This window comes from Erythrolamprus reginae, chromosome 2 (genome assembly GCF_031021105.1).
Source record: "Erythrolamprus reginae isolate rEryReg1 chromosome 2, rEryReg1.hap1, whole genome shotgun sequence".
Taxonomy (NCBI): Eukaryota; Metazoa; Chordata; class Lepidosauria; order Squamata; family Dipsadidae; genus Erythrolamprus; species Erythrolamprus reginae.
In genome coordinates, this window is record NC_091951.1 from 31157375 (window position 1) to 31185328 (window position 27954).

General features: G+C 41.6%; 3 protein-coding genes across 6 annotated transcripts in view; all 3 read left to right on the plus strand.

Moving 5' to 3' along the window:
- The window catches only part of LOC139163130 (zinc finger protein 345-like), a 38573-nt gene extending 20728 nt beyond the window's left edge, over positions 1 to 17845 (plus strand). Inside the window, exon 3 of one of the 2 annotated variants that reach the window (XR_011558412.1) lies at positions 17101 to 17845. The gene's annotated coding sequence lies outside the window, so the exon portion shown is untranslated. Of the gene's footprint in view, positions 1 to 10045; positions 10077 to 17100 lie in introns of those variants that run through there. The other variant, XR_011558413.1, reaches the window with a different exon arrangement.
- LOC139163122 (zinc finger protein 850-like) lies at positions 1987 to 16307 on the plus strand. 2 transcript variants are annotated; one of them, XR_011558410.1, is made up of 4 exons: positions 1987 to 2072; positions 5760 to 8043; positions 11789 to 12034; positions 13471 to 13911. XR_011558410.1 is itself a non-coding variant. In XM_070744083.1 (3 exons), the coding sequence occupies exons 2-3, from the start codon at positions 6431 to 6433 to the stop codon at positions 15122 to 15124; spliced, it is 2466 nt and encodes an 821-aa protein (XP_070600184.1). In that variant the 5' UTR covers positions 1987 to 2072; positions 5760 to 6430; the 3' UTR covers positions 15125 to 16307. The 2 variants fall into 2 exon arrangements, 1 of the variants encoding a protein (XP_070600184.1); XM_070744083.1 differs by lacking the exons at positions 11789 to 12034; positions 13471 to 13911 and adding an exon at positions 13953 to 16307 and having other exon boundaries at positions 5760 to 7724.
- A 1163-nt stretch (positions 17846 to 19008) lies between the features above and the next one.
- Positions 19009 to 24447, plus strand: LOC139163123 (zinc finger protein 135-like). Of its 2 annotated transcripts, XR_011558411.1 has the most exons (3): positions 19009 to 19117; positions 20555 to 23205; positions 24219 to 24447. XR_011558411.1 is itself a non-coding variant. In XM_070744084.1 (2 exons), exon 2 carries the CDS (start codon positions 20996 to 20998, stop codon positions 22289 to 22291), a length of 1296 nt encoding a protein of 431 aa, XP_070600185.1. In that variant the 5' UTR covers positions 19015 to 19117; positions 20555 to 20995; the 3' UTR covers positions 22292 to 24447. The 2 variants fall into 2 exon arrangements, 1 of the variants encoding a protein (XP_070600185.1); XM_070744084.1 differs by having other exon boundaries at positions 19015 to 19117; positions 20555 to 24447.
- Positions 24448 to 27954: the final 3507 nt, after the last annotated feature.

The window sequence follows — 27954 nt, forward strand, 5'->3', positions numbered from 1 at the left end:
GAGCTATGAGTATGAGCATGGGGAGAGGAATAACAATTTATGCCATGATTAAAAATTTCGCTTAGAGAAAGAAACAAGCAAAAAAGAACTGTAATTGGATCCCATTAGACAAACATTCAACATAAACACAATGAAACTGATATGTGGGAAAAAGTGGAATTCCCTATAAATAACTCATTTACAGCAGAGCAAATTAATTAAACCCCATAAAACCTACAAACGCTGTCTATCAAATGTCCATCTTTACTCTGTCTGTCTCTGTCTGTCTAGCCATCCAATCAGCCAGTTTCATCTATCTATCATAAAAAGAATTAAAATTCTGCAATGGGCTATCCAAAGGAGCTGACTCGTTCCTAGAGCCAGAAAAGAAACCACCACTCCATTTCCTTAGAAGAAAACTTCGAAGCTCAGATTTAAGACAAAAAAGGCTCCATTTTCTGAAGACTAATGGGAACATAACTGCAAAGATAACAATAACATTTAGTTCATAGTGCTTCATAGTGCTTTTATACTTTATAGTGCTTTTATAGACCTCTTTAGTTTACAGAATCAGGATATTGCCTCCAACAATCTGGGTCCTCATTTTACCTGCCTTGGAAGGATGGAAGGCTGAGTCAACCCTTGAGATGTTGGACTAGATCATGAAAGGCTGGATCCACCAGAACAGATGTGCTAGTATATTATGTGGAACTCATTACCGGACTCAATAGCGTCAACCCCTAACCCTCAACATTTCTCCCTTAGACTATCCATGATTGAACCTCTCCAGGTTTCTAAGAGGTCAGTATGGGGCGTACATAAGTGCACTAGTGTGCCTTTCGTCCCCTGTCCAATTGTCTTTCCTTTATCTCATATATCATATATATTTTCTTCCTTTCATATATCTTCTCTATTTTTACATATTATCTTTATATATATTACTTCATGTCTATTCTCTTCCATATGTGTTGTGTATTGGACAAATGAATAAATAAATAAAATAAATAAATAAAATAAATAAGAGCCAGTTTGGTGCAGTGGTAAAAGTTGCAAGTTGAAGACGGGGAGGTGCTCAGTTCCAGTCCTACAGCAGGTGTAAATCCATCTGGGCATATCTGGTGAGTCATCTCGGGCCTAGGAAACGGGAAAGGGAGAGACCACTTGGGAAATCCTTGCCAATGAAACTGCAGATAAACCAGTCCAGGCAATTGCCAGGTGCGAATTCTGTCTTTAAGGCACTTAAAACAGTAGCTATGGACAGCAGAAGGTGTTTCCTGGTTCGGACTCGTTCTGCGAACTGGTGGTATTGGTGTTGGAAGGCTCTGCCCATCCACCCTGGAAGTTTCTGTGCCTGTGCAGAAGGAGCACGTATGCAAACTAGTAACAATACAATTTAGAAGCAATCACTGGTTATGGAATACTGGGATGCCAATTGTGAGGACAAAATTAGGTCCCTGAAGGGAGACAAGAGGATAGGGGACATTTAAATGAACCTCCTTCCTGGTCCAGGATGCGACCTAAGATGTGCTTTTTGCAATGAAATACTATGGCACCTTGAATTCTGGAAGGAAAAAAGAATCGAAGTAAGTTGGGTTTGCTTCATTCTGATTTCTGAATGCAACACAGATTAGAACCAAGAGCTGAACTGAGGTCTTCTGAATGTAGCTAGGCCAGCATCTCCGTCGTCTTCGCCCGGCCCAAATGATGCTTTCCCTTGCTTTAGTTTTTGCAGTTGGTATGAGTGGCATCGATTTGGCGTTAGAAACAATCAAACAAAAATCTTGCAAACGACAGAAGCGTGTAATTCAGCAGTGTGTCGCTAGGTGGCGGGCGATCTACATGAGTAACACCCGGCGACTAGAAAGCGGATCAATACAGTAGAGCCGCATCGATGGTGGCTGTGTTCCCACATCCAATGGGAGGGGGACCGACGGAGCCCAAAGGGTTGAAACAATAGAGTACTGTACTGTATTCCTAGAGGGGATGTGGAAGAGGGGAAGAACTGAGGAATCTTCTCTTCCGGCTGACCCATCGGAGGACGGTGGCGAGGAGGGCGCCTCTCCTGCTCTTCCCAGGAGTTCAGCATCTGGAAGGTGAGTTGAGGACAGGTCGGGGGAGAAGCCGGTGCAAGGAGGGCTGCTTGGTTTCTTCAACGAGGCAGAAGCAGAGAAGAAACCAGGCTGAATCATGTCGGGTGCTGCTGCATGTTCCTCCCCTTCCCAAACTTTGTTCCAGTGGTGCTGGTCGTTAGGAAAGTGGTGCCTGTAATTTTCTACATGTTGGAGGATTTTAAAAAAATAGACTCTTTGATTTTATGGGTGTGTCCTTTCCTTGGAAACTGCGGCGTTTGATGCACAAAAGCCTGGATTATATCTTGCAGATGCTTTGGGTACCATGCAGCAATTGAAGCCCCACATCTGGTGAAGCTGTCCCATCCTCTAAAATTAGAGACAAACGTTTAAGGATACCCGCTTTTCTGATATTTTTGAGGCTGAAATACAAACGGAATTTTACCAGGCATATATTCGTAGCCATAACTATCTATATTTGTCCCTATGTCCGTATCTGTATAATCTAGCCGCAACATTTCCTGATATATTTGAAAACACCAATTTGGTATTGAAGAATTTTGATTTAACTGAAGTCCTGAAGAGAATTCACAAATGAAACATAATTAAGGTTAAAATGAATCATAATTAAAGTTAATAATTATTAATTTTGGCATCTATATATGTTTTCATTATAAAGTAATGGCAGGCATTCAAACCTGACCCTGTAAAGCAAGTAAGAATAATTTGAATGAAAACACTATGCAAAAAGGGATCCAAACGCATAGCCACTGCCCTCAATGTGGCAACTAACTTAAGGAAATGTGATACACAAGAGGACTTACATGGGAGAGAAACTATATGAGTTTCTCAATTGTGGGATAACTTTCAGTCAGAATTCTCATCTGATGATACACCAGAGGACTCCCACAGCGGAGGCATATATTCATAGGCATAATAATCTATACTGCTCAAAAAAAGAAAGGGAACACTCAAATAACACATCCTAGATCTGAATGAATGAAATATTCTCATTGAATATTTCATTTGCACAACTATTCCATTTGCACAACAGCATGTGAAATTGACTGTCAATCAGTGTTGCTTCCTTAGTGGACAGTTTGATTTTACAGAAGTTTGGTTTACAGTACTTGAAGTTATATTCTGTTTTTTAAGTGTTCCCTTTATTTTTTTGAGCAGTGTGCATATATTTTAGTCCCTGTGTGCATATCTGTATAATGCACCCTTGACATTTCCTGATATATTTGAAAATAACCAATTTGTTATTTAAGAATTTTGACTTAACTAAAGTCCAGAAGAGAATTTAATGTTTTTGTGGATATTCAAACTGTGACTAGTCTTTTATATGTCGAATTAATCATAAGGTTAGAAATTAATTTATCATTTTTCCCTGTTTGTTTTCATTACTGTTGTTAGTGCACAACTTTACTGCAGGCCTTCCTGTCCTCTACCATCCCCTGGAGTCCAGTTAAGCTCAAGCCTGCTGCTCCAGTGACTCCATCCAGCCACCTCATTCTCTGTTGCCTCTTTCTTCTTTTGCCCTCAATCGTTCCCATCATTAGGCTTTTCTCCAGTAAGTCGCCGGGTCCAGATGGCATCCACCCTAGAGTTCTCACAAGTACTCAAGTGTAAAATTGCTGAACGTCTAGCTAAAATATATAATATTTTTCTAAGATCAGGCACTTTACCTGAGGATTGGAGGGAGGCAAATGTAACCCCGATCTTCAAGAAAGATCCAGAGGTGATCCAGGAAATTATAGACTAGTCAGTTTAATCTCAGTTCCAGGCAAAGTAATGGAAACCACTATTAAAGATAAAATTACTGGGCACATAGAAAATTCAATTTAATTTATTAGACTTGTATGCCACCCCTCTCCAAGGACCCGGAGCAGCTCACAACATGCAATGCAAACAATATGTATACAAATCTAATATTAAAAAACAGTAACTAAAATCCCATTATATAAAAAACAGTCAGTCTATTCAAAACAGGCATTGCTGAAAGAAAATCAACATGGTTTCTGCAAAGGCAAATCATGCCTTACTAACGTTAGAATTCTTTGAGGGTGTAAATAAACACATAGATATAGGGGACCCAGTTGATATTGTATATCTCGACTTTCAAAAAGCTTTTGACAAAGTCCCTCGCCAAATGCTCCTAAAAAAGCTCTTCAGCCACAGAATTAGAGGATAGGTCTTATCCTGGATTGGTAACTGGCTAAATTGTAGGAAGCAAAGGGTGGCAATAAGGGGACAATTCTGTGGATGGAAAGTGAGAAGCGATGTACCCCAAAGTTCAGTTTGGGGACCTTTACTTTTAATTTATTCATTAATCTTCCCCAGGCCTATATAATTTATGTATGGTATGTTTGTGTGTATGTCTTGTTTTTAAATAAGGGTTTTTTAGATATTTTTAAATATTAGATTTCTTATTGTACATTGTTTTTATTGCTGTAAGCCGCCCCAAGTCTACGGAGACGGGTGGCATACAAATCTAATTAATAATAATAATAATAATGATGATGATGATGATGATGATCTGGATGTAGAAGTAAATAATGAGGTAGCAAAGTTTGCTGATGATACCAAATTGTTCCGGGTAGTGAAATGTGAAACTGATTGTCGGGAGCTCCAGAAGGATCTCTCGAAATTGAGTGAGTGGGCAACAAAGTGGCAAATGTTTTTAACCTAAACAAGTGCAAAGTTATGCATATCGGGGCAAAGAACCCCAATTATACCTACCAACTGATGGGGACCAAGCTTTCTGAGACAACCCAAGAAAAGGATCTTGGGATTTCGGTGGACAGCTCAATGAAGATGTCAACCCAGTGCGCAGCAGCAGTAAAAAAAGCAAATTCCATGCTTGGCATGATTAGGAAGGGAATCGAAAATAAGTCAGTAAGGGTTGTATTGCCTCTGTACAAATCAATGGTGAGACCATATTTGGAGTACTGTGTACAGTTCTGGTCACCTCACCTCAAGAAGGATATAATGGAACTGGAAAAGGTGCAAAAAAGGGCAACAAGTATGATCAAGTAAACGGAGCACATCCCTTATGAAACTAGTTTGCAATGCCTTGGTGTCTTCAGCCTTGAAAGACGGTGTTTAAGGAGTGACTTGATCGAAATGTATAAAATCATGCATGGGATAGAAAAGGTGGATAGAGAAAAATTATTTTCGCTATCACACAATACTAGGATGAGGAGACACTCCGTAAAGCTCATAGGTAAGAAAGCGAGGGCAAATAAAGGGAAATATTTCTTCACCCAGAGGGCCCTTGGTTTATGGAATTCACTTCCAGAAGAGGTTGTAACAGCCGTCAGACTTGATAGCTTCAAGGCAGGATTAGAAATATTCATGGATACCAAATGTATTGGTGGTTGCTTTCCCCTACTTTCTTCAAGTGAATCCTAAATTTTGCCACGAAAAGCTCATGATCTGAGCCACATTCAGTTCCTGGTCTTTTTTTTTTTTTACTGACTGTATAGAGTTTCTCCATCTTTGGCTGCAGAGCACAAAGTCAATCTGATTTCTGTCTTTAGGTGATATCTATCTGCATAATCATTTCCTGGGTTGTTACAAAAGAGTGTTTGCTATGACTTCATTATTTTAATTGTTATGCATGTTTTTCCTTTCTTTATGTTTTCACATCTTTTGCAGCTATTTTAGAAATATTTTATGTCAATTTAATGTTTTATATCAATCTTGTAGATTGAAAAGTTTCGAGGAAGATAAATCCAGAAAAGTGAGAAACCCAAAGAAAGCAAAAGAAAGCAGGTCCAGCCAGGAATCAATGTGTATTTCACCGTTTCCAGAAAGCTACAAAAGACTTCTCCTTCTGCAGGCAAGTGACAGACAAAAGAGAGAATGTGAAGAGAGTTTTAAGTTGGAAAATAATGAATATGTAGAACTCAAGGAAACACTCCAGAAAAAGATTAAAGAGGATTGCGTTCAAGTTCAGAAAAAGGAGACGTAATCTGGAAATCAGTGCAGGAGGAAGTGGTCATTTCATAGTCACATAGGATAGGCAGGCATTCAAACTTCACCCTGTGAATCAAGTAAGAATAGCTTGAATGAAAGCAGCATCCAAGAAGGGATCCAAAATATTTTTCACCTTGGAAATCCCAAAATATTCTTGGTGGAAAAATCCCACAATATATGCATCTTCTAGCGTAAAGCAGATTGCAGAGCACAGCCGATAATGCATGAGAGGAGACAGTGAAGTAAAGGCCACCCACTGCCCATTTCCTAGCTTTAGGAAGTGTGATACAAAAGAAGACTCACATGGGGGGGGGGGGACCATATGAGTGTCCAGATTGTGGGAAAATTTTCTATTAGAGTGTGGAAAAAGTTTCATTCAGAATTCCTACCTAGTGGTGCATATGAAGACTCACACAGAACCATATGAGTGTTCTGATTGTGGAAAATGTTTTAGTTGGAATTATGAGATGGTATTACATCAGAAGACTCATACTAGGGAGAAATATGAGGGTCCACATTGTGGAAAAGTTTTTTGTTCAAAGAGCAACCTGAAAAAACATCAGAGGACTCACACAGGGGAGAAACCTTATGATTGTATGGACTGTGGGAAAACCTTTAGACAGAATTCTAAACTTGTGCTACACCATACAAGGGAGAAACTGTATGAGTGTCCAGATTGTGAGAAATGTTTTAATCAAAATTCTGACCTGACGAGACACCAGAGGAGTCACACAGGAGAGAAACCGTATGAGTGTCCACATTGCCGGAAAAGTTTCAGTCAGAATTCCAATCTGGTGACACACCAGAGGACTCACACAGGGGAGAAACCATATGATTGTACGGATTGTGGGAAAAATTTCAGTCACAATTCTAAACTTGTGCTACACCAGAGAACTCACACAAGGGAGAAACCATATGAGTGTCCAGATTGTAGGAAAGGTTTTAGTCAAAATTCTGACCTGACGAGACATCAGAGGACTCATACAGGAGAGAAACCGTATGCGTGTCCAGATTGTGGGAAAACCTTCAGTGAGAATTCCAACCTGATGAGACATCAGAGGACTCACACAGGAGATAAACCATATGAGTGTCCAGACTGTGGGAAAAGTTTCAGTCAGAATTCTAGTCTGGTGACACATCAGACGACTCACACAGGAGAGAAACCATATCAGTGTCCAGAATGTGGGAAAACTTTCAGTGAGAATTCCAACCTGACAAGACACCAGAGGAGTCACACAGGAGAGAAACCATATGGGTGTCCACATTGTGGGAAAGGTTTTAGTTCGAGTAGCAACCTGAAAAAACATCAGAAGACACACACAGGGGAAAAACCATATAATTGTCTGGATTGTGGGAAATCTTTCAGTCAGAATTCTAAACTTGTGCTACATCAGAGGACTCACACTGGGGAGAAACCATATCAGTGTCCAGACTGTGGAAAAAGTTTCAGTGAGAATTCCAACCTGACGAGACACCAGAGGAGTCACACAAGAGAGAAACCGTATGAGTGTCCAGATTGTAGGAAAAGCTTCAGTGAGAATTCCAACCTGACGAGACATCAGAGGACTCACACAGGAGAGAAGCCATATGAGTGTCCAGACTGTGGGAAAAGTTTCAGTCAGAATTCCAGTCTGGTGAAACATCAGACGACTCACACAGGAGAGAAACCGTATGAGTGTCCAGACTGTGGGAAAGGTTTCAGTGAGAATTCCAACTTGACGAGACACCAGAGAAGTCACACAAGAGAGAAACCATAAGAGCAGTGAAGGGCTACCAAAATTTTTACTACCTTACTGTGGGCGTGGCTTATGCAGGATGCCCTTCATTTTCTTTCAACATCTTTCAGTGCAAATTGGGTGCTCTGGGGTGGAGCTCCATTTTTGCGACCCCACTGTGTTTCTCTCCCCCCATCCGCGCAGTAGCCCACCCCTGCATATGAGGGTCCACATTGTGGAAAATGTTTTAGCAACCTTTTGAATAGCAACCTGAAAAAAAAACCAGACAACTCACACAGGTGAGAAACCATATAATTGTCCAGTTTGTGGGAAAAGTTTCAGTTAGAATTATAACCCTGTGCTATACCAGAGGACTCACACAGGGCAAAAGCCATATAAGTGTCCTGAATGTGGGAAAGATTTCAGTACTAGAGCTAAGGTTTACATATAGATGAGAAACCTTTCAAGTGCCCAGAGTGCAGCCAGTGCTTCTCACAAATTTCCGACCTTGTTAGACATAAGAAAATCCACATGACCCAGAAAATCATCAGTAAAGAGAAAGCTTGAATTTCCTTTCTGATCTGCCTTTGCAAATTCACCTGAGAGATGAGGTATTTAATTTCTGGCCTGATCCTGTTTAGCCAAACATCTCTCAGTATTATGCATGAAATGGAAAAAAAGAAAAAGAAAATTGATAATGTTACCTTGATCAAGGTTAACTACTTGTATATTGCTATGAAGAAAAGGTAGTGGATATTTCCTTTAGCAAAAATAGCAGAATTACAGGCAAAAATCGCTTTGGAATGATTTTTCCACATTCAACAAGAGATAATAGAAAAGCAACTTTTTTTTTTTAGAAATCTGTTTCACATCCTTTAAAAAAATTGGAAGATATGAATGCTATGATTTACTTACCAATTTTAGCTCCACAGCTATGAAGTGACAGGAGAAGAGAAGTGAAGAGAGTTCAGAATTTATCTTTCCTAACATTTTCAGAAATTGAGGGGAAGAGGATTGTGAACAGTGAAGCACAGAATGGAGAACATTTGAGTGAGAAAAGCACAAAAATTCACATATAAAGGTTATTGATCTTGATGTGCCAATAACTGTTGCAATATTGTAGAGAAAGAGATGTTGTGGTTTTGAGCGTAACATCTTCAAGGTTATGACAACCCTTGCTGTTATCTGGGAGATGCCTCTTGTTATTTTTTGAAGGTTGATGTTACGACAGGACTGTCAGGATGTTAAACATTTTGCTGAGTTTGAAATAATTCACCAAGGCTGCATTACTATTACTACTAGTTTTTCTCATTGTTCCTATCACCTGTCTCCTCCCACTTATGACTGTAACTTCTTGTTTGTATCATTACAATTTAGATTAATATTTATTCCTTCCTGATTGCTTATTTGAACCCTATAAAAATTATTGTTGTAGCTCATTATTCCTCTTGTGTCCAATCACACTTGGCCAATAAAGAATTCTATTCTATTCTGTTCCCTTCCCTTCCAGTCCAGTCTATTTTTAGATTATATTAGTTTAACAGAGTTGGATGGGACCTTGTGGGTTATGTAAACCAACAACCCTCCGAAGCAGGAGATCTTGGACCATTTCTGACAGATGGCAGTCCTACCTCTTCTTGAAAGTCTCCAGTGATGAAGTTCTCGCAACTTACAAAGACAATTTGTATGCCGCCCCGAGTCTACGGAGAGGGGCGGCATACAAATCAGATAGATAGATAGATAGATAGATAGATAGATAGATAGATAGATAGATAGATAGATAGATAGATAGATAGATAAAGCTGTTCCATTGGTTGATTGGTCTCATTGTTAAAAAATGTCTCCTTTTTTCCAGATTGAATATCTCCTTGTTCAGTTTCCATCCATTATCCCTTGTCTGGCCTTTAGGTGCTTTGGAAAATAGCTTGACCCCTTCTTCTCTGTAGCAGCCCCTCAAATACTGGAACACTGCTATCATATCACTCAAAGTCCTAATCTTCGCTAGACTTGCCATGCCCGGTTCCTGTAACCGCTCTTCATATGTTTTGGTCTCAATTACTTTAATCATGGTTCCTTTCCTCTGCACTTTTTAAATGTCTCAACATCTTCTTTGTAGTATGGTGACCAAAGGTGGATGCATTATTCTAGGTGTGTCCAATTCATTAATTCAATTCAGGTTATAACACAATGACCATGTGTCTACTGCAGTGGTCAAAACTGTGAAAGATCATTAGTCATGTTTTACAGTGTTTACTTTGTTGTAATTTGTTGTATGGTCATAGCGAACAGAAGCATTATGAGGTAAATCACAGAACAGCATAGAAAGCCCACAGAACACATTCATGAATAGAAGGGGAACTAATCAAATTTGCTGACAACACCAAGCTAGTGGGAGTGGCCAACACCCCAGAGGATAGGCTCAGGATATAGATCTAGACAGACTAGTGCAAAGGGCCCAAACAAAATCTTTGTGGACAACAAACTAAACATGACCCAAAAATGTGCAGTGGCAGTTTAAAAAGTCAACACATTCTTAAGCTTCATAAACAGAGGGATACACTCCAAGACAAGGGAGGTGCTAATGCTCTATAATGCCCCAGTTAGACCACACCTAAAGTACCGTACTGCATTCAGTTTTGGTCACCACACAAGAAAGAAACATTGATACTCTAGAAAAAGTGCAGAAGAGAGCAACCAGAATGATAAAGGGACTAGAAACTAAAACTTCCAATGAAAGGTTGCAGGAATTTGGCATGGATAGTCTAGGAAAGAGAAGGGAAGGTCCAGGTTGAACATGATAACAGTCTACAAATACTGTACTTGAGGGGTTGCCAAAGGGAGGAGGGGAACACATTATTTCCCAAAGCACCGAAGAGCCAGACAAGGATCAACGGTTGGAGGCTGTCCAAGGGGAGATTCAACCTGGAAATAAGGAGGAATTTTCTGACTGTGAGAGCGATCAACCAGTGGAACGGCTTGCCCGCAGAGGTGGTGAACACTCCAATACTAGTGACCTTCAAGAAAAGACTGGACTGCTATTAGACTAGTGTGCCTTAGGGTCTCCTGCACTAGCAGGGGGCTGGACTAGATGACCTGCAAGTTCCCTTCCAATTCTAATAATAAATGAATGTATAAATGAATGTCTTTTTTTAGTATAATTACTATTATTAATTTTGATGTCTATACCTTTTAACTAAATACATGCCACATTCATTATGCTGTTGTTGAGTGTAATAAAGATTTTAAATCTTTAAACTGATACGTGGGGAAAAAGTGGAATTCCCTATAAATAGCTCATTTACAGCAGACCAAATAGATTAATTAAACCCCATAAAACCTACAAATACTGTCTATCATCTGTCCATCTCTATTCTCTCTCTCTCATCTATCTATCTACATCCAAGCATCCTGTTTCATCTATTTTATCATAAAATGAAATAAAATCCTGCAATGGGCAATCCAAAGGAGCTGGCTCGTTCCTAGAGCCAGACCAGAAACCACTACTCCATTTCCTCAGAAGAAAACTTTGAAGCTCAGATGTAAGACATTAAAAAGGTCCATTTTCTGAAGACGAATGGGAATATAACTGAAAAGATAGCAATAGCATTTAGACACCTGCACATGCGGCAAAACAGTAGCAACACAATTTGGAACCCACTACTGGTTATGGAGTACTGGGATGCTAATTGAGAGGTAAAAATTATGTCAATGAAAGGAGAGAGGCTGGTAGGGGAGATTGAAATGAACCTCCTTCCTGGTCCAGGATACCACCGAAGAATTGCTTTATGCTATGAAGTACTATGGCGCCTTGAGTTCCGGAGGGAAAAAAGAATCAAGGTACGTTGAGGTTGTTTCGTTCAGATTCTAGCCTGCAGAATAGATTAAAGCCAATAGCTGAACTGGGGTCTTCCAAACGATGTTTTCCCTTGGTTTAGTTCTTGCTTCAGTTGCGGTTGGTATATGAGTGCATCGATGTCGCAAATAGTAATCAAACAAAACTTTTGCAAAACGCCCTAAGCCTGTAATTCATTCTTATGTCGGTAGATGGCGAAAGCGACTAGAAAGCGGGTCAATATAGTAGAGCGGCATCGATGGTGATTGAGTACCCACATCGAACAGCAGGGAGAGCGATGGAGCCTGAAGGGGTTGAAACGATAGAGTACTGCATTCCTAGAGAGGATGGGGAAGAGAGGGGAAGAACTGAGGAATTTCTTCCGGCTGACCCATCGGAGGATGTTGGCGTGGAGGGCGCCTCTCTTGCTCTTCCCAGGAGTTCAGCAGCTGGAAAAGGTGAGTTGAGGACAGGTCGGAGGAGAAGCCGGTGCAAGGAGGGCTGCTTTGTTCCCTCGACGAGGCAGAAGCAGAGAAGAAACCAGGCTGAACCATGTCGGGTGCTGCTGCATGTCCTGCCCCTCCCCAAACTTTGTTCCAGTGGTGCTGATCGTTATGGAAGTGGTGCCTGTAATTTTCTGCTTGTTGGGGGATTTTAAAAAAGTTTCCTTCAGTTTAAATTGGACTCTTTGATTTTATGGATGTGTTCTTTTCATGGAAAGTGGGGCGTTTGATACACAAAAGCTGGGATTTTATCTCGGGTGCCAATAGGGTGTGTGAATGCGTGTGTGCGTGCCCACATCCATAATGCAATGCCCTCCCCCGTGTGCATGCATACAAACGTCGTGCTGACCCCACCCCCCGCACAAACACACAGACCTCACTGAAGCCTGAGGACTTCCGGTAGGCCCATTGAGCTGTTTTTCGCCATCCCCAGGGTCCAAGAAAGCCTCCTGAAGCCTGGGGAGAAAGAAAACAGCCAAACGGAAATTCAAAAATGAATGTCCAGTTGTCCTGTGGGTGGTTTGATGCCATCCACCTGCTTCCCTGAACCCCGGTGATGGTAAAAAATGGCCCATTGGCACAACCAGAAGTCTGTTTCTGAACTTGTGTTTGGCCATTTTCGCTGTTCTCGGGTTTCAAGGGACTTTCCTGAAGTCTGGGGAAAGCAAAAATGGCTAAAAAGAAGGTTGAAAATCAGCTTGCCCTCACACACGTGTGCTCTGGAGCTGACTTCGGACAACTTTTCATGGGTCCTCAGATATGTCATATGTTTGCCATGATTGGTATAGAGCAGTGATGGTGAATTTTTTTTCCCTGGGTGCCAAAAAAGCCCACACCCATAAATCAATGCCTGGGGAGGGCGAAAACAGCATCCCAGAGACCCTCTGGAGGCTGGAAATGGCCTGTTTTCCAACTTCTGGTGGGCCCAATAGGCTGGTGTTTTGCCCTCCCCAGGCTCCAAAGGCTTCCCTGGAGCCGGGGGAGGTTAAAAATGTCTCCCCCATCACCGCAAAGGTTCTCTGGAAGCTAAACATGGCCACCCAGAGCCTCTGTATGAGCTAAAAATCAGCTGGATGGCATACACTTGCACACTGAAGCTAAACTAGGGCAATGGGTCTTTTGCCAGCAGATTTGGCTCTGCCTGCCACCAATGGCACCCATGCCATAGGTTTGCCATCACTGGTATAGAGCTTCTCCATGTTTGGCTGCACAGCACATAGTTAATCTGATTTCTGTGTTGACCGTCTGGTGATTTCCATATGTACAGTCATCTCTTAGATTGTTGGAAATGAGTGTTTGTTATGACCTCATTATTTTCATTATAATTCACGTTTTTTCTTGCTTGCTGTTTTCACATTATGTCAATCTAACATTTTATATCAATCTTGCAGACCAAAACGTTGCTAGGAAGAGAATTCTGGACAAGTGAGAATCCCAAACGGCATTAAAAGGAAAGCAAATCCAGCCAGCAATGAAAGTGTTTATCGTCGCCTTTGGAAAATTACTAAAGACTTCTCCTTCTGCAGGCAGGACATAATCTGGAAATCAGTACAGGGAGAAGTGGTCATTTGATAGTCACATAAGATAGGCAGGCATTCAAACTTCACCCTGTGAATCAAGTAAGAATAGCTTGAATGAAAGCAGCATCCAAGAACTGATCCAAAATATTTTTAATCTTGAGAATCCAAAAACATCCTTGGTTGAAAAATCTCACAATACGCATCTTCTAGGGAAAAGCAGATTGCAGAGCACAGCCGATGATGACACAATGAAGTAAAGCCCACCCACTGCCCCTTTCCTACTTTAGGAAGTCTGATACAAAAGAAGACTCACATGGGGGAGAAATCATATGAGTGTCTAGACTGTGGCAAAGGTTTTAGTCATAATTCCAGTCTAGCGAGACACCAGAGGAAGCATGCAGGGGATAAACTGTATGATTGTCCGGATTGTGGGAAAAGTTTCAGTCGGAATTCTGCCCTTGTGGTACACCAGAGGACTCATAAAGGGAAGAAACCGCATGAGTGTCTAGACTGTGGCAAAGGTTTTAGTTGTAATTCCAGTCTAGCGAGACACCAAAGAATTCATACTGGGGAGAAACCTTATGATTGTCCAGATTGTGGGAAAAGTTTCAGTCGCAATTCTAGCCTTGTGCTACACCAGAGGAGTCACACAGGTGAGAAACCGTATCAGTGTCCAGTCTGTGATAAAAGTTTAATGTCTTATTCCAGTCTGGTGAGACATCAGAGGACTCACACAGGAAAGAAATCCTATGAATGTCCATCCTGTGGCCAAAGTTTCATTTATAATTCCTGTCTGGTGAAACACCAGAGAATGCATACAGGAGGTAAACTATATGAATGTCCAGATTGTGGGAAAAGCTTCCTTCACAATTCTGCACTGGTAATACATCAGAGAACACACACAGGAGAAAGACCATACGAGTGTCCAGAGTGTGGAAAAGGTTTCACTTTGAATTCCGACCTAGTATTTCATAAGAGGACTCACACAGGAGAGAAACCGTATGAATGTCCTGATTGTGGGAAAAGTTTCAGTCGGAATACTCACCTGATAATGCATCAGAGAATACATACAGGGGAAAGACCATATGAGTGTTCAGAGTGTGGAAACAGTTACATTAGGAATTCCACCCTAGTAGTGCATATGAGGACTCACACAGGGAAGAAACCTTATGAGTGTCCAGTTTGTAGAAAACATTTCAATCGGAATTGTACCCTTGTGCTACACCAGAGGACTCACACAGGGGAGAAACCTTATGACTGTCCGGATTGTGGAAAATGTTTCAGTCGTAAATCTACCCTTGTGCTACACCAGAGGACTCACACAGGAGAGAAACCATATGAGTGTCCTGATTGTGGGAAAGATTTCAGTAGTAGGGACAAACTTTTAAATCATGTAGCTTTACACATAGGTGAGAAACCTTTCAAATGTCCAGAGTGTGGGCGGGGCTTCTCACAATCTTCCAACCTTGTTAAACATAAGAAAACCCACAAAACCAAGAATATCATCAGTAAAGAGAAAGTGTGAATTACTTTTCTGATCTGCATTTGCAACTTGACCTGTGAGATGGAGTACAGTGTTCCCTCGCTTTTCGCGGGGGATGCGTTCCGAGAGCGCCCGTTAAAGTCAAATTTCCGCGAAGTAGAGATGCGGAAGTAAATACACTATTTTTGGCTGTGAACAGTATCACAAGCCTTCCCTTAACACTTTAAGCCCCTAAATTGCAATTTCCCATTCCCTTAGCAACCATTCAGATTATTACTCACCATGTTTATTTATTAAAGTTTATTAAAAAAAATATTTATTAAAGGCAGAGGAAAGTTTGGCGATGACATATGACGTCATCGGGTTGGAAAAAACGTGGTATAGGGAAAAAACCCGCAAAGTATTTTTTAATTAATATTTTTGAAAAACCATGGTATAGACTTTCCGTGAAGTTCAAACCCACGAAAATCGGGGGAACACTGTATTTAATTTCTGACTTGATTCTGCTTAGCCAAACCTGTCTCAGTATTAGGTATGAAGGGAGAAGAAAAGAAATGAAAATGGTTAATGTTAGCTTGATCGAGGTTAACTATTTATGTGTTGCAATGAGGAAAACACCGGATATTTCCTTTTGCAAAAATAGCAAAATTGCTGCCAAAAAGTGCTTTGGAATGTTTTTTGTACATGGGACAACAGAGATAATGGAAAAGCTACACATAATTTTTTAGAAACCTGCTTCCCATCCTGAAAAAAAAATATTGGAAGATAGGAACACTATGATTTATTTACCAATTTTAGCTCCACAAATATGAAGTGACGGCAGAAGATGAGTAAAGAGGGTTCAGAATTTATCTTCCCTTGATAGCAAGAAAAATCCCTGTCAAGATTGTGAACAGTGAACCAGAGAATGGAGAATATTTGACAGAGGTTGGGGCAGTGAGAAGAGAACAAAAATCCACATATAAGGGTTGTTGAACATTTTGCTGAGTTTGAAAGACATCAAATAATTCACCAAGGCTGCATTACTATTACTACTAGTTTTTCTCATTGTTCCTATCACCTGTCTCCTCCCACTTATGACTGTAACTTCTTGTTTGTATCCTTACTATTTAGATTAATATTTATTCCTTCCTGATTGCTTATTTGAACCCTATAAAAATTATTGTTGTACCTCATGATTCCTCTTGTGTCCAATCACACTTGGCCAATAAAGAATTCTATTCTATTCCATTCTATTCCCTTCCAGTCCAGTCCAGTCCAGTCCAGTCTATTTTTAGATTATATTAGTTTAACAGAGTTGGAAGGGACCTTGTGGGTTATGTAAACCGACCCCCCTCCGAAGCAGGAGACTTTGGATCATTTCTGACAGATGGCAGTCCTACCTCTTCTTGAAAGTCTCCAGTGATGAAGTTCTCGCAACTTACAAAGACAATTTGTATGCCGCCCCAAGTCTTCGGAGAGGAGCGGCATACAAATCAGATAGATAGATAGATAGATAGATAGATAGATAGATAGATAAAGCTGTTCCATTGGTTGATTGGTCTCATTGTTTAAAAATGTCTCCTTATTTACAGATTGAATATCTCCTTGTTCAGTTTCCATCCATTATCCCTTGTCTGGCCTTTAGGTGCTTTGGAAAATAGCTTGACCCCTTCTTCTCTGTAGCAGCCCGTGAAATACTGGAACACTGCTATCATATCACTCAAAGTCCTAATCTTCGCTAGACTTTCCATGCCCGGTTCCTGTAACAGCTCTTCTTATGTTTTGGTCTCAATTACTTTAATCATGGTTCCTTTCCTCTGCACTTTTTAAATGTCTCAACATCTTCTTTGTAGTATGGTGACCAAAGGTGGATGCATTATTCTAGGTGTGTCCAATTCAGTAATTCAATTCAGGTTATAACACAATGACCATGTGTCTACTGCAGTGGTCAAAACTGAAAGATCATTAGTCATGTTTTACAGTGTTTACTTTGTTGTAATTTGTTGTATGGTCATAGCGAACAGAAGCATTATGAGGTAAATCACAGAACAGCATAGAAAGCCCACAGAAGAAAAGGGCAGAAAACCAGAAAACTTCCCTACCACACTCACAGCATGTCCACATGGAAAAAAGTCAGTAGCGGGATACCACAAGGATCCTAGGTACAGTGCTTTTCAACATATTCATGAGTAGAATGGGAACTAATCAAATTTGCTGACAACACCAAGCTGGTGGGAGTGCCCCCCCCCCCCCGAGGATAGGCTCAGGATATAGATCTAGACAGACTAGTGCAAAGGGCACAAACAAAGTCTTTGTGGACAACAAACTAAACATGAGCCAAAAATGTGCAGTGGCAGTTTAAAAGCCAACACAATCTTAAGCTTCATAAACAGAAAGATACACTCCAAGACAAGGGAGGTGCTAATACTCTATAATGCCCCAGTTAGACCACACCTAAAGTACTGCATTCAGTTTTGGTCTCCACACCAGAAAGAAACATTGATACTCTAGAAAAAGTGCAGAAGAGAGCCACCAGAATGATAAAGGGACTAGAAACTAAAACATACGAGGAAAGGTTGCAGGAATTGGGCATGGATAATCTAGGAAAGAGAAGGTCCAGGTTGAACATGATAACAGTCTACAAATACTGTACTTGAGGGGTTGCCAAAGGGAGGAGGGGAACACATTATTTTCCAAAGCACCGAAGAGCCAGACAAGGATCAACGGTTGGAGGCTGTCCAAGGGGAGATTCAACCTGGAAATAAGGAGGAATTTTCTGACTGAGAGCGATCAACCAGTGGAATGGCTTGCCCGCAGAGGTGGTGAACGCTACAACACTAGTGACCTTCAAGAAAAGACTGGACTGCTATTGGAGTAGTGTGTTTTAGGGTCTCCTGCACTAGCAGGGGGCTGGAGTAGATGACCTGCAAGTTCCCTTCCAACTCTAATAATAAATAAATGTATAAATGAATGATTGTCTTTTTTTAGTATAATTACTATTATTAATTTTGATGTCTATACCTTTTAACTAAATACATGCCACGTTCATTATGCTGTTGTTGAGTGTAATAAAGGTTTTAAATCTTTAAACTGATACGTGGGGAAAAAGTGGAATTCCCTATAAATAACTCATTTACAGCAGACCAAATAGATTAATTAAACCCCATAAACCCTACAAATACTGTCTATCATCTGTCCATCTCTCTCTCTCTCTCATCTATCTATCTCCATCCAAGCATCCTGTTTCATCTATTTTATCATAAAATGAAATAAAATCCTGCAATGGGCAATCCAAAGGAACTGGCTCGTTCCTAGAGGCAGACCAGAAACCACTACTCCATTTCCTCAGAAGAAAACTTTGAAGCTCAGATGTAAGACATTAAAAAGGTCCATTTTCTGAAGACCAATAACTGAAAAGATAATAATAGCATTTAGACTTCTGCACATTCACAAAACAATAGCAACACAATTTAGAACCCACTACTGGTTATGGAGTACTGGGGTGCCCAGGATACCACCGAAGAATTGCTTTATGCTATGAAGTACTATGGCACCTTGAGTTACGGAAGGAAAAAATAATCGAGGTACGTTGAGGTTGTTTCGTTCAGATTCTAGCCTGCAGAATAGATTAAAGCCAATAGCTGAACTGGGTTCTTCCAAACGATGTTTTCCCTTGGTAGCTTCAGTTGCAATTGGTATATGAGTGCATCGATGTCGCGAATAGTAATCAAACAAAACTTTTGCAAAACGACCAAAGCCTGTAATTCATTCGTATGTCGCTAGATGGCAAAAGCTTTACTAAATGGCAAACACCCGGCGACTAGAAAGTGGGTTAATATAGTAGAACGGCATAGATAGTGGCTGAGTACCCACATCCAACGGGAGGGAGAGCAACGGAGCCTGAAGGGGTTGAAGCGATAGAGTACTGGATTCCTAGAGAGGATGGGGAAGAGAGGGGAAGAACTGAGGAATTTCTTCCGGCTGACCCATCGGAGGACGGTGGCGTGGAGGGCGCCTCTCCTGCTCTTCCCAGGAGTTCAGCAGCTGGAAAAGGTGAGTTGAGGACAGGTCGGAGGAGAAGCCGGTGCAAGGAGGGCTGCTTTGTTCCCTCGACGAGGCAGAAGCAGAGAAGAAACCAGGCTGAACCATGTCGGGTGCTGCTGCATGTTCCGTCCCTCCCCAAACTTTGTTCCAGTGGTCCTTGTCGTTATGGAAGTGGTGCCTGCAACTTTCTGCTTGTTGGGCGATTTTTAAAAACTTTCCTTCAGTTTAAATTGGACTCTTTGATTTTATGGATGTGTTCTTTTCATGGAAAGTGGGGCGTTTGATACACAAAAGCTGGGATTTTATCTCGGGTGCCAATAAGGTGTGTGAATGCGTGTGTGCGTGCCCACATCCATAATGCAATGCCCTCCCCCGTGTGCATGCATATAAACGTCGTGCTGACACCCCCCCCCCCCGCACAAACACACAGACCTCACTGAAGCCTGAGGACTTCCGGTAGGCCCATTGAGCTGTTTTTCGCCATCCCCAGGGTCCAAGAAAGCCTCCTGAAGCCTGGGGAGAAAGAACACGGCCAAACGGAAATTCGAAAATGAATGTCCAGTTGTCCTGTGGGCTGTTTGATGCCATCCACCTGCTTCCCTGAACCCCGGTGATGGTAAAAAATGGCCCAGTGGCACAACCAGAAGCTTGTTTCTGAACTTGTGTTTGGCCATTTTCGCAGTTCCCAGGCTTCCTGAAGCCTGGGGAGGGCAAAAATGGCTAAAAAGAAAACTGAAAATCAGCTTGCCTGCACACACTTGTGCTCTGGAGCTGACTTTTGGCAACTTTTCATGGGTCCTCAGATATGTCATATGTTCGCCATGATTGGTACAGAGCAGTGATTGTGAAATTCTTTCCCCCGGGTGCCGAAAAAGCATGGGCATGTGCTATTGTGCATGTGTGAATGCCCACACCCATAAATCAATGCCTGGGTAGGGCGAAAACCGCATCCCCCATCCCAGAGACCCTCTGGAGGATGGAAATGGCCTGTTTTCCAACTTCTGGTGGGCCTAATAGGCTCATGTTTCGCCCTCCCCAGGCTCCAAAGGCTTCCCTGGAGCCCAGGGAGGGTAAAAACGTCTCCCCCATCACCCTCCCAGATCCTCTGTATGAGCTAAAAATCAGCTGGATGGCATACACATGCACACTAAACTGAGCTAGGGCAATGGCTCTTGTGCCAGCAGATTTGGTTCTGCCTGCCACCAGTGGCACCCATGCCATAGGTTTGCCATCACTGGTATAGAGCTTCTCCATCTTTGGTTGCACAGCACATAGTTAATCTGATTTCTGTGTTGACTGTCTGGTGATTTCCATATGTACAGTCATCTCTTAGATTGTTGGAAATGAGTGTTTGTTATGACCTCATTATTTTCATTATAATTCATGTTTTTTCTTGCTTGCTGTTTTCACATTATGTCAATCTAACATTTTATATCAATCTTGCAGACCAAAACGTTGCTAGGAAGAGAATTCTGGACAAGTGAGAATCCCAAACAGCATTAAAAGGAAAGCAAATTCAGCCAGCAATGAAAGTGTTTATCGTCGCCTTTGGAAAATTACTAGACTTCTCCTTCTGCAGGCAGGACATAATCTGGAAATCAGTACAGGGAGAAGTGGTCATTTGATAGTCACATAAGATAGGCAGGCATTCAAACTTCACCCTGTGAATCAAGTAAGAACAGCTTGAATGAAAGCAGCATCCAAGAAGGGATCCAAAATATTTTTCATCTTGAGAATCCAAAAACATCCTTGGTTGAAAAATCGCACAATACGCATCTTCTAGGGAAAAGCAGATTGCAGACCACAGCTGATGATGACACAATGAAGTAAAGCCCACCTGCTGCCCCTTTCTAAGCTTTAGGAAGTGTGATACAAAAGAAGACTCACATGGGGGAGAAATCATATGAGTGTCTAGACTGTGGCAAAGGTTTTAGTCGTAATTCCAGTCTAGCGAGACACCAGAGGAAGCATGCAGGGGATAAACTGTATGATTGTCCGGATTGTGGGAAAAGTTTCAGTCGGAATTCTGCCCTTGTGGTACACCAGAGGACTCATAAAGGGAAGAAACCGCATGAGTGTCTAGACTGTGGCAAAGGTTTTAGTCGTAATTCCAGTCTAGCGAGACACCAAAGAACTCATACTGGGGAGAAACCGCATGAGTGTCCTGATTGTGGAAATTGTTTTAGTCGGATTTTTCACCTGGTGAGACACCAAAGAATTCATACTGGGGAGAAACCTTATGATTGTCCAGATTGTGGGAAAAGTTTCAGTCGCAATTCTAGCCTTGTGCTACACCAGAGGAGTCACACAGGGGAGAAACCGTATCAGTGTCCAGTCTGTGACAAAAGTTTAATGTCTTATTCCAGTCTGGTGAGACATCAGAAGACTCACACAGGAAAGAAATCCTATGAATGTCCATCCTGTGGCCAAAGTTTCATTTATAATTCCTGTCTGGTGAAACACCAGAGAATGCATACAGGAGGTAAACTATATGAATGTCCAGATTGTGGGAAAAGCTTCCTTCACAATTCTGCACTGGTAATACATCAGAGAACACACACAGGAGAAAGACCATACGAGTGTCCAGAGTGTGGAAAAGGTTTCACTTTGAATTCCGAACTAGTAATGCATAAGAGGACTCACACAGGAGAGAAACCGTATGAATGTCCTGATTGTGGGAAAAGTTTCAGTCGGAATACTCACCTGATAATGCATCAGAGAATACATACAGGGGAAAGACCATATGAGTGTTCAGAGTGTGGAAACAGTTACATTAGGAATTCCACCCTAATAGTGCATATGAGGACTCACACAGGGAAGAAACCTTATGAGTGTCCTGTTTGTAGAAAACGTTTCAATCGGAATTCTACCCTTGTGCTACACCAGAGGACTCACACAGGGGAGAAACCTTATGACTGTCCGGATTGTGGAAAATGTTTCAGTCGTAAATCTACCCTTGTGCTACACCAGAGGACTCACACAGGAGAGAAACCATATGAGTGTCCTGATTGTGGGAAAGATTTCAGTAGTAGGGACAAACTTTTAAATCATGTAGGTTTACACATAGGTGAGAAACCTTTCAAATGTCCAGAGTGTGGGCGGGGCTTCTCACAATCTTCCAGCCTTGTTAAACATAAGAAAAGCCACAAAACCCAGAATATCATCAGTAAAGAGAAAGTGTGAATTACTTTTCTGATCTGCATTTGCAAGTTCTGTGTGAGATGGAGTATTTAATTTCTGACTTGATTCTGCTTAGCCAAACCTGTCTCGGTATTAGTCATGAAGGGAGAAGAAAAGAAATGAAAATGGATAATGTTAGCTTGATCGAGGTTAACTATTTATGTGTTGCTAGGAGGAAAACATACCGGATATTTCCTTTTGCAAAAATAGCACAATTGCTGCCAAAAGGTGCTTTGGAATGTTTTTTTGTACATGGGACAACAGAGATAATGGAAAAGCTACACATAGTTTTTTAGAAACCTGCTTCCCATCCTGAAAAAAATATATTGGAAGATACGAACACTATGATTTATTTACCAATTTTAGCTCCACAAATATGAATTGACTGGAGAAGATAAGTAAAGAGGGTTCAGAATTTATCTTCCCTTGATAGCAAGAAAAATCCCTGTCAAGATTGTGAACAGTGAACCAGAGAATGGAGAATATTTGACAGAGGTTGGGGCAGTGAGAAGAGCAGAAAAATCCACATATAAGGGTTGTTGAACATAATGTGCAAACAACTGTTGCAATATCATAGAGAAAGAGGGGTTGTGTTATTTGAGCGTACCATCTTCAAGTTTATGAGAACTCCTGCTGTGATCTTCTTTGCTTGGACATGCCTCTTGTTACCTTTTGAAGGTTGATGTTGTGATAGGATTGTGAAGATGCTAAACATTTTACTGAGTTTGGAAGCCATCATAGAATTTATTTTTAGATTAGATTAGATTAGATTAACAGAGTTGGAAAGGACTTTGTTGTAGGTCAGTGGTCCCCAAACTTTTGGACCTCAGGGACCACCAAGGCAGTGAAGGGCTGCAAATGTTTTTACTACCACACTGTGGCCGTGGCTTGTTTTGTGGGAATGGCTTGCTGACCATGTGACCAGGTGGGAGTGGCTTGACGATCATGTGGCCGGGGAGTGGCATAAAGGTCATGTGACTGGCTTAAAGGTGGCCAACTTGACGTCACTCACATAAGGGTTAGGATGCCTGACCTCTCCTCTCCTCAATTTCTGTATCTATTTACTAATACTGGATATCTAAAATATACTATTTAATTTTATGTATATACGCCATATGTGTGCACATATGTTACACACACACACATACACACACACACCCCTCTTCTAAAATTATACACATTCAACCTCATTTACTGTGATAGGAAAAACATACCCAGGGCCCAGAATGGGAAAAAAGAAAAAAAGATTAGTAAAAAGATTAGATTAGTAAATGGGCTCTTACATAGAAACATAGAAGACTGACGGCAGAAAAAGACCTCATGGTCCATCTAGTCTGCCCTTATACTATTTCCTGTATTTTATCTTAGGATGGATATATGTTTATCCCAGGCATGTTTAAATTCAGTTACTGTGGATTTACAAACCACATCTGCTGGAAGTTTGTTCCAAGGATCTACTACTCTTTCAGTGAAATAATATTTCCTCACGTTGCTTTTGATCTTTCCCCCAACTAACTTCAGATTGTGTCCCCTTGTTCTTGTGTTCACTTTCCTATTAAAAACACTTCCCTCCTGAAACTTATTTAACCCTTTGACATATTTAAATGTTTCGATCATGTCCCCCTTTTCCTTCTGTCCTCCAGACTATACAGATTGAGTTCATTAAGTCTTTCCTGATACGTTTTATGCTTAAGACCCTCCACCATTCTTGTAGCCCGTCTTTGGACCCGTTCAATTTTGTCAATATCTTTTTGTAGGTGAGGTCTCCAGAACTGAACACAGTATTCCAAATGTGGTCTCACCAGCGCTCTATACAGTGGGATCACAATCTCCCTCTTCCTGCTTGTTATACCTCTAGCTATGCAGCCAAGCATCCTACTTGCTTTTCCTACTGCCCGACCACACTGCTCACCCATTTTGAGACTGTCAGAAATCACTACCCCTAAATCCTTACGTACTTGTCCGTACCCGCAAGACCCTATCACTGCACCAAGGTCATACTTTTAAATCCCGCAAACCACCAAATTCATCACTAATGTGATTTTTTTTTAAAGATAAATGCATTTGTAAAATAATGATCAGAGAACTTCCATTTTATTCATATGAAATGTACCAATTTCGCACAACAAAATAATAAATGCTTATATAATAATAATAAAGGTTGTTTAATTGTCACAAAATTATTAAAGGTAGTTTAATTACAAAATAATTGAAGCTTATTTGACGGTGCCTTGCTGATGTTGAGAAAGTCAGTCCCATATTCCAGTTCCACTGTAGTCCCTTCCCTCCTCTCCATTTCCTTTCCTCTTCTTCCTGTCCACTTCTTTCTTTCTTTTCCTTTTTTCCTTTCCTTTCCTATTTTCCTTTCCCTTCCCTTCTTCTTACTCCCCTTTCCTTTTTTCTTCCTGGACTGAATTAATTGCTGTCAGCCATATCTGGCCCAGGGACCAAAATTTCTCTATGGACCATCAAAATTTTCTCGTGGACCACTAGTGGACCACAGACCACAGGTTGGTGACTTGTGTTGTAGGTTATTGTCAATTCTTGCCAACGTACGGAAACATTATATTGACCAAACATCCCATTCTTCTATTTAAGTCTAAAGGTTGCGTGCTCTATTCTCTGTGTATCTAGGGTAAAGGTTACTTACTTATTCAGTTCTTCTGTTGTTCTAGCTAAGAACAAAAGGTTAACCAAGAACCTTGCTTGATATGATCTATCTGTGTTGTGGTTCATCCTGAGTCAGATGAAAGACCAGCTGCGTCTCTGCTGGCTCCATGCAAGGGGGAGGCTGAGAGCGAAGAGGAGAGTTCTTGGCAGCCAGACGGGAGATTACTGTCAGGAAAGTGATGAGGAAGAAAGGCCTGGGAGCCCTGGGGAAGGGCGCTCGCAAGCAAGTAGCTTGGATTCTTTGGAGTCCTTGGAGTCATTGGATGACGCAGCACAAGCTATCATTAGTATGCGACAGAGACGCATAGATCAAAGGAGGCAGCAACTGAAGAGATATTATCAGCGTTGAATGAGGAACACCAGGGGGTTGGGTGTGGTCCTCATTAGCAGGGAAGGATTTATAAGGCAGGCAAACTCTTTCGGTAGCATGGAGTGTTATCACAGTGGAGTTGCTGTTATCTGCATTTTCTCTCAGCGTTTTTGTTCCTGGCTCGTGGCCCAGCAGTCTTGAAGACCCGTGGGAGGTTGGTGTATGTTAGCAACAGCCTTGTTTGGCATTGAGGATCCTGTGTTTATGTATGAACAATTGCCTTCGTGTATCTATTTGGAGTTCCAGTGCTTTCCTGACTTGTAAGGACACTTTCTGTTGGCTTCTTTTCTCTTTACCATTATAAAACTGTGTTTGGATTCAACCGGTGTGTCTGGCTTATCTTTTTGGGTTGGTCATAGCTTCCAGAGTGACCCAGACAGAACAATCTGTATGCTGTATATTAACCTGTTACTAGCTAGCTATCTTTGGGGTAAGTCAATCACTGTAATTGTATACACAGGAATTTTGTTATAAAAACAAAGAGCAAGTCCTGAGCAACACAAATCTTTGAACACACCCAAAGAGAGATCTTTGAACAGCATACCCAGTGAGAACAGGTCTCTGGACAACAGAGGCTTCATGCCCAGAGATAAGGTCTTCTGAGCTCAGAACTGCTTTGGTCAGAAAACCATGTCTCCATTTGTTTAATGCCTGCACTTCATAGGTCATTTAGTCCAACCCCCGCCCCCAAGCAGGAGACCCTACATTAAGCAGGAGACATCATTTTTGCCCAAGCAGGAGACCCTCCATCATTTCTGAAAAATGGCAGTCCTATCTCTTATTGAAAGTTTGTTTGTTTGTTTGTTTGTTTGTTTGTTTGTGTATGTATGTATGTATGTATGTATGTATGTATGTATGTATGTATGTATTTGATTTGATTTGATTTGATTTACATGCCGCTCCTCTCCACAGACTCGGGGCGGCTAACAACAATGATAAAAACAGCATGTAGCAATCCAATTAATAAAACGACTAATAACCCTTATAATAAAACCAAACATACACACAAACATACCATGCATAACTTGTAATGGCCTAGGGGGAAGGAATATCTTAATTCCCCCATGCCTGGCGGCATAAATGAGTCTTGAATAGTTTACGAAAGGGAGGGTGGGGGCAGTTCTAATCTCCGGGGGGAGTTGGTTCCAGAGGGCCGGGGCTGCCAAAGAGAAGGCTCTTCCCCTGGGGCCAGCCAAACGTCATTGTTTAGTCGACGGATCCCGGAGAAGGCCAACTCTCGCAAGGCCAACTCTCACAGTTCTCAGAAGGTAAGCTGTTCCATTGGTCGATTGCTCTCACCGTCAGAAAATGTCTCTCTATTTTCAGATTGAACCTCTCCTTGTTCAGTTTTCATCCATTATTCCTTGTCTGGCTCTCAGAAGCTTTTGAAAATAGCTTAACACCCTCTTCTCTATGGCAGCCTCTCAAATATTGGAACGCTGCTATCATGTCACCCTAGGTTGACTCAGCGTTCCATCCTTCCGAGGTGGGTAAAATGAGCACCTGGATTGTGGGGGCAATAGCGTAGCTCTGTTAAAAAAATGCCATTGCTAACATGTTGTAAGCTGCCCCGAATCTAAGGAGAAGGGCGGCATAAAAATCGAATAAATAAATAAATTAAATAAATAGACCTTCTCTTCGGTAGACTAGCCGTGCCCAGTTCCTGTAACCGTTCTTCATATGTTTTGGTTTCCAGTCCCCTGATCATCCTGCTTGCTCTCCTCTGCACTTTTTCTAGTGTCCCAACATCTTTTTCATAGTGTGGTGACAAAACTGGATGCAGTATTCTAGGTGTGTTCATTTCAGTAATTCAATTCAGGTTAATTTATTTTATTTATTTATTTATTAGTTCGATTTCTATTTATTAGTTCGATTTCTGTGTGGGGAATAAGAAGAGCCAGTTTGGTGCAGTGGTGAAAGTTGCAAGGTACAGATGGGAAGGTGCTCGGTTCCAGTCCTGCCTTAGGTGTAAATCCATCTGGGCAAGTCTCTCTCTCAGGTCTAGGAAACAGGAAAGGGAGAGTCCGCTTGGAAAATCCTTGTCAAGGAAACTGCAGAGAAACCAGTCCAGGCAATTGCCAGGTGCCAAGTCTATTTTGAAGGCACCTAAAACAAACATTGGGCGTAAGGTTCAAGGACAGGAGATTAAAACTTCAAAGAAGTTCCAGTTCAGTGTTCGCTCAGGCCTGAATGTAGCACTCAGTAGCTATGGACAGCAGGGGGTTGCTCCCAGTTCACCGAAACAGTAGTGGCGGTGGAAGGAGGCTCTGCCCACCCACTCAGGACACTTCTGCACATGCGAACCAGTAGCAACGCAATTTAGAATCCACCACTGGCTATGGAATCTTGGGATACCCATTGAGAGGCCAAAATTATGTCCCTGAAGGGAGACAGGTGAGTAGGAGAGATGGAAATGAACCTCCTTTCTGGTCCAGGATGCGACCTAAGAAGTCCTTTGTGCTATGAAATGCTATGGCACCTTGAATTCCGGAGGGAGAAAAGAGTGAAGGTAAGTTGGGTTTGTTTCAATCAGATTCCTGCATGCAACAGAGATTAAAGCCAATAGCTGAACTGGGGTCTTCTGAATCTAGTTAGGCCAGCAACTCCTTTGTCTCCACTCCACTCC